This window comes from Lemur catta, chromosome 9, assembly GCF_020740605.2.
Source record: "Lemur catta isolate mLemCat1 chromosome 9, mLemCat1.pri, whole genome shotgun sequence".
Lineage (NCBI taxonomy): Eukaryota > Metazoa > Chordata > Mammalia > Primates > Lemuridae > Lemur > Lemur catta.
Window position 1 is genome coordinate 57,204,435 of NC_059136.1, and position 12,207 is coordinate 57,216,641.

Genomic DNA, 12,207 nt, shown 5'->3' on the forward strand with positions numbered 1-12,207 from the left:
GCGCCAGGCCCAGGTCACGCGGCTGCCAGGGCCGAGAGAAGCCACCCGGAGAGAGACCGCTGGAGACGAGCGGCGCCCGGGTACAGAAGGCGGCGCCCCCTGCAGTTCGCGGCCGCCAGGGCCCGCCCCTCGCGCTTATGTAATAGGAGCGCGCTGCCATTGGCCCGCGCCACCGGAAGGGGCGCAGGCGTGCGAGCGGGTGGGGGCGGGGAGGAGGCCGCCGCAGGAACACGGGTGGGCGGGGCTGCGAGGAGCGGGCGGTGCTGGGGCGCCTGGGAGAGCGGCGCAGCGTGCGCGGGCACGACGCGTAGTGGCTTCCCCTAAGGCTGAGGCGGCGGCGGGCGCGCGAGGCGCGGGCTGTTGTGCTCCCGGCTCTCCTCTTTTCCCTCCTTGGCGGGTAGAGGAGACCAAAGCAGTGCTGGGCGCGCTCCCTCTTCCTCTCCCTCCGGCGACCTCCCGCGGCCCTCTCGCGCTGCGCTGTCTCTCCGACGCAAGACTGTCCCGGCCCGGGTGAGCGGCAGCTGGGACACCGCTGACGCCGTAGGGCTCCCCGGAACCGGGGTAGGGGGTGGTGAGGACCGTACGGGTCGCGAGGGGCCGCCGGCCTCCCTGGGGGCGGCAGGGCAGGCCCGTCCCTGCGCGGACCGCGGGAGGGAGGGGAAGCTCGGGCGCCTGCCAGGCCCTGCAGGTGGCCGGGTCGCAGGCCAGCCGCGGGAGCGGAGCGGTAACCTTACCCCCTGGCGACAGCAGCTGGTCGGTTGCTGGAGGCTGGGGCTCCCCATGGCCGAAGGGGCCGCGTTTTGGGCACTCAAGGCCTCCAGGAGGCGCGTCTCGGGCCAGGGTCCTGGAGGATTGGCAAGTAGGTGGGGGCTGTGTGGCCTTGGGTGGCAGTAAGGAGGAGGGGGTTCCAGAGACCGGAGGGTCCGGCTTGGGAAGGAAGGTGCGCAAGGCTGCAACTGGAGTCAGTGAAGTGTTGGGTGAAGTAGACCTTACTCCTGGTGCGTGCTTCTGCTCCTCTCCCCAAAACTATGTAGTTAAAAGCTGGGGTCAGGATGTTGAACACTGCCTGGGCCTCTTCCTTTCAGATAGTTGTGGAGAATGAGCCTACTTCCTGGATCCAAAATCCTTTTCTTCTTACTCATTTGTGTTGGTTTTAAAAGGATCTTTGCGGCAGTGGTTACTTGTTGCCTCCTGCGAAAGCACCTCATTTAAGAACTTGTTCGTCCTACTACTTCCTTCTTTGCAGCCCCCTCCGAAAACCACACTAAATAGGAGTTACATTAAAACTAGCATGTACATATTTGTAAATGACTTCTTGCCCTTCAGTTTGTCGCATTTAATCAAGTAGCAGTTATGCTGAAGATTTTGTAGAAAATTTGATTGGCTTGAGAGCAAGTCCTAAGTTGAGCTGTCCAAAAGCAGGTGGTTTGTTCTTTTGCATTTCTGCTTTCAGAAAGGAAATCAATGCAGTGTGTTGTCAGAAGTTAGGGGCCAACCCCACGCATTTGGCTTGTGTGGTTCAATTTCCTTTACCTGGTGTTAAGTTTTCTGTTTTAGAATAAGGGACTACTGCCTTTTATTTATTAAGGTCTTCTGGCTTTTTTGTTACAGTTGTTAGGTGACAATGGAAAATGGGTTAAATCTATTGCATAATGTTATTTTAGGGAAAGCCTTAAATGCAAAAGTTAAAAATAATTTTGTGTATTTAATGACACTGCTTTTACAGGTCATTGCATGAAAATATCATCAAAATAGCTAATAACTTCTAGATAATAAACTTCTGGAATTAGTGGCCTGCCATTTTATAAGATTTTTTTTTCAATGTGAAACAATTAAGTTACCCACAAAATAAGTATATTAGCATACATATATTGTGTGAAAGAGTTAGGATGCATAAGAGGACTGAAGTATTCTAATATAAAGTCCTGATACTAAGACACAGACATTAAGAATGTAATAAAACATTGGTGTACATAAAGATTGAACACCTGATTACTATCATTCAAATAATACATACGTATCCAAACCTGTTTACATGGGAATAGGTTTGTAAGCTTGCCAAAGCATATGGACTTAAATATACTTTTTAAAAAATCATTCCATTTGGCTCAGGATTAGTAAGGATTTGATCTTAAAAATGCAAAAATGGAAGCTTAGTCTTTAAGGACTAACACAGCTGGTAATATTTACCATTGTTTGGTGGGAATGGGGTTCTTATGTTAGGCTAGCATACTAGACGTTTTTGTAATTGGTAAAGTATTCTACTGACTTTCTAGAAAAGCATCGATCCTCTTTTATATTTTATATGACTTTCAGTTCAGTGTTTAATGCTAGTGGGAACTTTTCCAATCGGCGTATTTATTTTTCTATTTTTCCTTTTGGCGGGTGTGGGGGAACTCTGTTGTTTCTATGAAATGCTTGACCTCAGATCCATTTGCTAATTAGTGTTCCAGTCAGAAAAAGCCAACACTGTTTACTGGTGAAGTTGATGTAGATGCATTGTGTGTTTATGTCCTGCAATGATTTGGAGTTTAATTACAATGCTAGTCAAAACTATACATAGAATTCTACTTACGATCCAATTTTAATATATTTAAAAAGCACTTGGGATTCATTATAGACCCCTTATGAATGGATTTAACTTGTATGGTGTAATAGATGCATTTAATTTTAATGGAAAATAAAAGTAACTTTTTTCAGTTGCTTACTTTTATTTTTAACCCATTTAGGTTCACTTTGGACCATCAGCAGTAAAAAAGTGGTATCTTTTGACTTTGTAAAAGGACCCTTTTACCAGATTCATTCTCTCAGCTGGGAACTAATTTAATCTTATTTTATAATTTGTGCAGCAATCCAGCAAAGACCAACTTTTTAGAAAAATTTAGAATAACAGTTTTGTAAAACCTAAGTATTTAAGAGAACAGTTCCCACCTGTTCCTATGGTCTCCTTTAGAAGGATTAGCTGACAGCTCTTATTTTCTCTTAAAGTTGTAAGAATTGCAAGTCACAACAATGAATACTAGGTGGGGAAAGTACCTTTGTAAAGTGATCAAATAAATGAGGAGCCTAAACTTTTTTTGGTCAACTTTTGAAGATTACATACAATAAAATGCACAAATCTTAGGTATACAGGTAAATGAATTTTTACAAGTAAACACACCTGTGTAACCATTACTTGGTTCAAGATACAGAACAGTTTCAGCATTGGTTAAGTCCGCTTCATGCTCTCTCTTCCCAGTCATAACCCCATAACCCCCAAGGTGACCTCTTTCACAATAGATTAGCTTGGTCTGTTTTGAACTTTATATAATATAAATTCTTTGTAACTGGCTTCTTTAGTTAACATGGAGCTACAACCAAGTTTTCTAATAATTTTTTTTTTTTTTTTTTGCGACAATGTCTTGCTCTGTTGCTCGGGCTAGAGTGCTGTGGCATCTGCCTAGCTCATAGCAACCTCAAACTCCCGGGCTCAAGCAATCCTTCTGTCTCAGCCTCCCAAGTAGCTGGGACTACAGGCATGCGCCATCATGCCTGGCTAATTTTTTCTGTATGTTTTTAGTTGTCCAGCTAATTTTTTTCTATATTTTTAGTAGAGACGGGGTCTTGCTCTTGCTCAGGCTGGTCTCAAACTCCTGACCTTGAGCGATCCTCCCACCTCTGCGTCCCAGAGTGCTAGGAGTATAGTTGTGAGCCACCGTGCCTGGCCTGTAACAATTTTTTTGAATACTGCATAGTATTTCGTTGTATAAATATTGTAAAGATATGTATACAATCTTTGTATCTGTTTTACTATTAATGGGCATTTGCATTGTTTCTAGTTTTGAAACAGGTACTCTGAATGTTCTTGTACATGTTTTGGTATATATAATATTTGCATTTCTGTTGGCTATATGCCAAGAGTGGAATTGCTGGATCATAGAGTAGACAGCTATCAACCAGTTTTCCATAGTGGTTGTACCAGTGGATACTTTAGTAGCGTTGTACGTGAGAGTTTGAAAATGCATATATTTTAAGTTGCCAGATGTTTCTATAAAACTTAAGGCTTCTGCTTGGAGAAAGTGATTATGCTTAGGTTACTCCGTATTAGAGTAAATCACTCTAATGTCTCACCTTGTGTTTTTAGATATGGCTCGTGGACAGCAGAAGATCCAGTCTCAGCAGAAAAATGCCAAAAAGCAAGCTGGACAAAAGAAGAAACAAGGACATGACCAAAAGGCTGCTGCCAAAGCTGCCTTAATATATACCTGTACTGTCTGTAGGGTAAGGAGAATTGAAAGACATAGCTTTCCTGTGGGCAATTCTTTCATTATAAACTTGTTTGTATAGATTAAAATTTTCAAATTGTAACAAAATAGATGCTTTACTTGAAATAGTAGATTTGAGAGCTGGTTATTTTAGGAATCCATTTTCATTCACCCATTCAACAAATATTTTTTGAACGGCTCCTATGACCAGGCACAATTCTCTAGGTGCTGGAGAAATGGAAAGAACAAAACAAAATCCCTTCCCTTAGAGAGAATAAAGATGTCTTCATAAGGGCATATAATACACTTTGAACTTTGTAAGGAAGTCAGATTTACATTTTTAGTTTATAGCTATGTAAGATGCTAGTGAATACACCTCTGGTTATATAATTGGCTTTTTTTTTTTTCCTTCACTAACTCTATAATTAGGAGGTCTGCAAAACTATATAGAGTATATTCATGTTAAGGGCTTTTACTGGAATGAATGTGTTTTATTAGATTTGAAGAATAGTGGTAATAACAACTACTATTGAGTGCTTTCCATGTGCCAGGTACAGATCAGGAGTTTTACGTGTATTCACTTATTTAATCGACATGACAACCCTATGAGATAAAGTACTTCTATTCTCATTTTATAGAAGAGTAAACTGAGTCATAAGAATTAAATAACTTATGTGGGGTCACCCAGCTAGTAAGAAGAGCTGGAATCTGAACCTTGGCAGTCCAGCTCCAGAGTCCACCCTCTGGCCAACTATATACTACCTCTCAAAGAAATTCCAAATCAGAGTCTCTTTCTTGCCTGTTTGTTTAAGCTCATTACTCTTGAAGTTAGTGAATGGCAGTGCCAAAGGAAAAAAGCATGATGGGGTTAGTCCAATACATACACATATGTATAATTTGCAAGGCCCTATACCTGGGTAGGATTGATGATATGAATGGGAAGGATCTTGGTAAGATATGGTTCCTAGACTGAAGTTTGTCATCTTTTGAACTCATTTTCAATGAAATAGAAATTACTAATGACAGAAAAGTTCTTGCTAATCTAAGAGAGGGACTCTATTATGTTAAATATTTGTAGCAAGCTTTGATACGATCAAAATAATTAAAGTGAGTGGCTTCTCATTCTGTTTAGAAAGAGGCAGGGTGAAAATAAATTTTTGCTAGATTAGGGATGAAGAAATACCTTGACCTAAAAATACTAGATAAAGTAGTTCACGTATTTAAAAACTCAAAACCAAAAATTTTATTTCATGTTTTGTGTAATTGAATATGTTGAATAGATAATTGAAGGTCGTTGCCAAGGGAAGTCAGTATAGTGTAATATTTGAGAGCTGAAGTAGCGAGTGCTAGGTTAAAGGACTTGGGCAAATTAAACTCTGGGTTTTAGTTTCCTTTTCATGTAAAATGAGGATTATAGGAGATGCTGAAGATGACTGAAGGTTCTGTGAGAATTAAGGTAACATGTTTACTTGTAGTAAGGGTTCAGTTAATGTTACCTATTGTTTGGTGTTGATCAGATGAACAGTATACATTCTGTGTGACCTACCCTTACTTTGTATGTAAAATGTGAGAATGTTAGGAATTTGTCACAGAGCCCCTCTTCATATGCCAACCACTAAGTTATAGGAATTTAAAAGTATTTTGTGATAATTGTCTATCATGAGCAAGTTCAGGATTTTAAAAGGTAACACATTTTTATTTCATAAAGTCAAGCTCTTCTTTTTTGCACAAATATTTTTTATTAGACACAAATGCCAGACCCTAAGACCTTCAAGCAGCACTTTGAGAGCAAGCATCCTAAGACTCCACTTCCTCCAGAATTGGCTGATGTTCAGGCATAAAGTTGTTTACAGGTAATTGACCTCTTTTTATATTGGTTTGTTAATGTCAGCATTGCATACAGGACCAAAACTATCCTGTATAATTGTGAAATTAATTTCTGCCTTGTGAGACTTTATTGCTTCCCTCTTTAAAGTTAATGTTTAACTTAATTTCATTACTAGAACTTTACAATTGTTACTTATAATTTACTAGAACACTTTACAATTGTTAAAAATCCTTTTTCCGCACACCATTTCCTTTTAATGCTTTTGAAACACCGAAGTTTTTACTACTTCAGCCAAAAATGGCAGGATGAGTAGATGCTGGTCAACTTTGTTCCAGGAATGGAAGAGACTTTTCAGCTTAAAGAAAGTAGTGATTATAAAGATATTTGAGGGTCTCCCTCCCAGAAATGATGCAGACCAATGTTCCTGAGTACCTTTTTACAGTTACTTTACTTAACAATGCTTAGCAGAGCTTCTGAGTATTAAAATATAGGGCAAAATATAGGCATGCACTGTATAAACTTGATAGTTGCTTGAAAATCATCAGTTTATGCTTTCTATTATGACTGGGTTTTTTCCCCTAAATTGTGGGATAGGCGGTGGGAGTGTGTGTTTGTGTGTGAGAGAGAGAGAGAGAGAATTATTTGTTTTCAAAGTAAATTCAGGCTGGGTGTGGTGGCTCATGCCTGTCATCCTGGCACTCTGGGAGGCCAAGGCAGGAGCATAGCTCAAGGTCAGGAGTTTGAGACCAGCCTGAGCAAGAGCGAGACCCCGTCTCTACTAAAAATATAAAGAAATTAGCTGGACAACTAAAAATATATATAAAAAATTAGCTGGGCATGGTGTCACATACCTGTAGTCCAAGCTTACTAGGGAGGCTGAGGCAGAAGGATTGCTTAAGCCCAGGAGTTTGAGGTTGCTGTGAGCTAGGCTAATGCCACAGCGCTCTAGCCTGGGCAACAGAGCAAGACTCTGTCTCCAAAAAATAAATAAAAGTAAATTCCTTGGCCAAGCATGGTGGTGGCTCACGCCTGTAATCCTGGCACTCTGGGAGGCTGGGGCGGGAGCATCACTTGAGCTTAGGAGTTCTAGACCAGCCTGAGCAAGAGTGAGATACCCTTGTCTATTAAATAAAAATAAAAATTAGCTGGGCATGGTGGTATGTGTCTGTAGTCCCAGCTACTCAGGAGGCTAAGGCAGGAGAATCTCTTGAGCCCAGGGAGTTGGAGGTCGCTGTGAGCTAGGCTGATGCCACCCCACGCTCTAGCCCAGGCGACAGACAACAGCAAGACTCTTGTCTCAAAAAATAAATAAATAAATAAAGTAAATTCATCAAAGATCTGTTTATAAAGTCCAGTTGATAAATCTATCAGTGACTACTTTGATAGTCTTCTTAAACATTTGAAATGCATATAAATTGCAGTAGTTACATTCATTGAAAATTTTGCTTATGTTTTATAGGTGAATTCATGACACCTTTGACTCTTCTACTGTCTCAGACCTTAGGTAACAAACCTGCAGCTGCTTTTCTAACAAACTGTTGATCAGCAAAAATAAAGGGGCTACAGAAACACTCATTTTTATGCTGTTCCCTTTTGGGCTTCATGCAAAGACAATTCTGTGTAAATGTACAGTTGACTCTGATTTGGAAACCTGAAAATCAGTCCATCCTTGTTATAAAAAATTTTTTTACAATTGTAATTATATTGATGTTCATATTGTGTAAAATAACTCATTTAATAAAGTAGTACTTTGATTTTACAACATCACAGGATAAATGGTTCTAGAAATTCTGTTCTAACTTTCTACATTATTTGCCTTATAAAAGTCTAATGAATTTATCAGCTAGAATTGCAAGTGCAATTCTTACCTCCCTTTCTCAGCTCAGTGGCAGGTTCATTAGTTAAACTAGAGCAGACTCATTCATTAAAATTGTGCACACAAATTTATTGGCAGCTGTTGATCTAGGTGAAGAGTGACTAATCTGCTGCCTTAGAGTATTGCAATTGGGTATCATTGACCCCCTCTGATCATTTCCTGTGTTTGATGTTGGAATATTTAAACTTACTGTATGACCTGACTCTAGCTGCCAGCCAGCTGTCCCCTGCAGATACTGACAAATTCCTAAAAGCAGTTGGATCATCAGTGAGTCCTTCTGAAGGATTAGATTCTGAAGTATATGCCATATGAAATAATCATTAAGTCCATTGTTTAATACAAAGTAAGATAGAACAAATGTAAACTGGTAAAGATCTATCTTTTATAAATGATGCTGGATTCTCTGGAAATTCTTCAAGTTCTTTAATTTGAAATTGAAACAATTTTTGAAGAACTTTTTTGGAAGTTATTAACCACTTGGCCAATTTTATAAATGGATTTTGCACTAACAGGAAGATTGGAATGACTTATGTCTGGGTTAATTCCCAGAACCTTCTTTCTTCTTCTTTTCTAAGTGAGTTGTTGATTTTAGGATTTTACTTTGTGTTGGTTCCTAAAATCAAAGACTGTACAATATGACTTAAGTATGAACTATAAAGTATTGAAATAGGCCAATATTCACATTCTTTTGGATCTAAGGATGAGGAAGTGGGTTTGTTCAGATGGATAACATAAATCCTACCCAATTAAGGAAGACCAATTTTAGGGTTCTTCTAATTTGCTTTTGTCAGTTCTTGTGTAAGTGAAACTGCTGTACCTCAGTTTAAATTTTAAAATTAACATAATAGGAAGAACACTAAAATATTTACTGAATACTGCTTAGAGCTGCATATCTGATCCTGTGGATTACCAAATGCATTCCCTCTTTCTGCTGTAATTCATCACTGCATTTGTTTTGTAGCTCTGCATACTGCCCATCTTGTTTGTCTTCACTGTAAGTTTAAAATATTTCCAATGAAAAGCTTCAGTGCTGATAGTTTATTAGCAACTCCTGTTCTTATACCTTTACTTTAAAATACAGTTCTTTTGTTTCGTGTATTTAATTTAAGTTTCAGATTTAACATCTGTTGTTTCTTAATATGTTGGTTACCAGAACATTAGAATTTTACCTAATTTCTTGTGGGTATTACAGAAGTTCTGGTTAAATTACAATTTAAACATTTTTAAAAGTGCTTTGAGCATATGTATGTTTAGTAACAAATCATTTAAAACCATTCACAAGTTTTGGTTTAATTTTTTTCATTTTTACTGACTGTAATTCAGAACAAAAGCTTTTTGTTCTTGTATTTAACCCTTTTTTTATAAGCAGCTGAAGACACCATATTTAACTCTATATCTCAGTGATAGGTAAATAGCTGCATTGATCTTACATAAGACATTAATTCTTCATGTGGGGATTATTACAATCAATCCCCTTTTTATTGTGTTTGAGTTAAATCTGCTGTAAGGATAAAATTACAAGTCTAAAAACATCCTTGTTACTTAATTTGAAGATTCTTTAACAGATTGCAGCAAAAGTTCATTATAAAACTGTTATGGTGTCTTCAAAGACTTGATAAAATACACTGAGAAAGAATTGGTCCGTTTGTATTCTGTATTTCCATCAGTTGCCAAAAGGAATGGGGTTAAGATTCAACTTGTTCCATTCTCTTCATATGGATATATATCCCCATGTTTAACTGACACACTGGGGGCTCAGTTGTGTGCTGTAATGTCTTATTAAAGAAGATATTAAAGAAAACTAAACTAGTCTAATTTCTTCTACATTTAAGAGGTTTTTGTATTGCCTCTTCCCCACCCCGCCCCTCTTTTCTAAACTTAGAATTGTCTTTTGAGCCAAGCTCAGTAATTCTAAGGGTGGCAAGAGATTTCTTTCATTTCTCATTGTTTTCCCTGTTTGTCTACTTTGGGTCTGTAGAATACTTCTTAAGAATGAATGGGAAAAGTTTATCATTGTGAAACCTTATTATATAGACTAAGTGTGAGTTGTTGGAAGGGGGAATTAATTGTCTATTAACATAAAAATACTAAAATGAAAAATGCTTAGGTCAGTTAATTGATGGATGTCTTTGACATTGACTAAGATTTGAGATAATACTTTTAGCTGTATATTAAAGATACTGTATAGGTAATTAATCACATAATTCAAATCTGAGATGTAGCATGAGTAAGATAGAATTTACCAACATTACTATTTTATTAAAAATCCTTTTTAAAATTTTTATTAAAATATGTAATATACTGTACCTATTTTTAAATGTGGTTAACGTAAAGGCCTTTGTCTATAAAAAAGTGATCCACCACAGTCCAAATATAGCTGAAATACTGTATTTAAACTACTCAGTCTGAATTAGTTCATTTGCACTTGATTTCTAGTTTTTTGGTTTTGTTTTGGTTAGATGTTTTTAAAGTGTATGGCAATGAAGATCAGCGCTAGGGGGTTGTGCTTACTGTGGCTTTACATGCTATCAATAAAATAGTGGAGGCTGCCTTAATTTTATCTATTGTAAAGGTTTCATAAAAGTGTTAAGAACTTCCAGTGTGTAAGTTTAATAAAACATCTATGTACTTAACAGAGAAAATAGATGTTTTAATAAAAGTTCAACCTGTCATCCACTGTGGATTACCTTGTTAAACTGAAATATTTTTTATTTTAAATGTTCTTTTAATAAGCTATTTACTGAGTTATCTTTTTTTTTTTTGAACTGCAATTCTTTAGCTTCCCCTTTTGCTTTAAATATATAGTATGGCTCCAAATTTAAAATCTGCACATATATCAAGTTAGTGACAAGTTGGGAAAAAAAAATAGAATAATAATAAAATAAAATCTGCACATATAGAGACAGACTTTAGTCATTTATTTATATTGACATGGATATATCTTCAGTATGAAGTAATCGTTAATTCTGCCATTAGCTAGTATTATTTGAGGGTTGTGGGGAAGGAAGACTATCCTTATCCCAGATTTTGGGGGGATGACCTCTCTGAATGAGAAGTTTTCTGTACACCATTACTGAAGCCCTCTCTTTTAAATCAATATATTTATTAAGAGTAATATATGTGAAGTTGCTTTATAAGCTATAAAGTATTATATGAAAACAATATATTATACAAAGGAATATAGCAAAGATCCTAATCTTTAAAAATTAAAATGCATTACATACTTATTTACATAATTTTAGGCTATGTGATTAAATGCTTGGTGTGTTTTATAGATAGTAACTTCAGAAGGGAGATATATATGAGATGGCTTGTGGATTGAAGAAGTCGATCTGTACCTGGAAGGATGGGGAGTCATCTGAGGGAGGAGGAGTGAATAGGGAAATAAAGATGGAGGTGGCTGAGTGAGCAAAAGCTCAGGCGAGTATATAAAGTTTCTTTGAGAGAAAGTGAGTAGGTCAGCCAGAGCATAAGGCTTGTGAATGAGAGCCTTTGAGCCCGTGGATGAGAGTGGGGAGAAGTCATTAGAATGGGACCAGATTGTGCAATCCATACACACTACAGAAGATTGTTCAAGTTTTTCCTGACACTGGGGACTCTTTCAGGGTTTGGGGGAGGGGGGGACATGATACAAGTATGTTAGAAGATTTGTATTTGAAGTATTACGTTGGTATTGGTTTGATAGAGATCATTTTACAACCTCTTGTACCTTTCCCTGTTAATAGTTTACTGTGCATAATTTAACTTTTGGTTATTCTAGGTTATGAATGTAAATTAACAGCCAAGAAAGTTGCTCTGCTCTAATGCAGTCAATATTGCTAGGGCCCAAAGAGCTGTATTTAGGGATGTTTGCCCCTGAACTAAATGATCCCAACTACAATATGTCTCTACATGATATTTTTTGTCTTCTTCATTATAAAAGTAATACATTTTAAAATATATTTCATTATAGAAATCTGGAGAATATAGTAAAGTTGAATTTTAAAAATTTACCAGTACAGAAACATTTTGCAAATAGTATGTGTGTGTGTGTGTTTCTCTGTTCCCCCTCCCCACACACAAACACATGTCTGCACACATGTATTTTTTAAGTTAACATACTTTTGAATTTTGTAGTCATTTTTTGCATATTATGTCTTTTTACTTTGCCATTTCATTTAACATCATAACAAGTGGGGTTTTTTATGTTATAAACGTTATGTAAGTGGAGTTTTTGTGGCTGTACAGGGATCTGTTAGATAGATTTGCTATAATTTTTT

The 12,207-nt window shown here is 37.8% G+C and overlaps 1 protein-coding gene across 3 annotated transcripts in view; it reads left to right on the forward strand.

Annotated features, from left to right (window-relative positions):
• Positions 1-230: 230 nt before the first annotated feature.
• ZNF706 (zinc finger protein 706) overlaps positions 231-12,207 on the forward strand; it is a 48,295-nt gene continuing 36,318 nt past the window's right edge. Inside the window, exons 1-4 of one of the 3 annotated variants that reach the window (XM_045561938.1) lie at positions 231-561; positions 4,124-4,260; positions 5,990-6,097; positions 7,532-7,844. In XM_045561938.1, the coding sequence (XP_045417894.1) occupies positions 4,126-4,260; positions 5,990-6,085 (231 nt within the window). In that variant the 5' untranslated portion in view covers positions 231-561; positions 4,124-4,125 and the 3' untranslated portion in view covers positions 6,086-6,097; positions 7,532-7,844. Of the gene's footprint in view, positions 562-4,123; positions 4,261-5,989; positions 6,098-7,531; positions 7,845-12,207 lie in introns of those variants that run through there. The other 2 variants (XM_045561936.1, XM_045561939.1) reach the window with 2 other exon arrangements.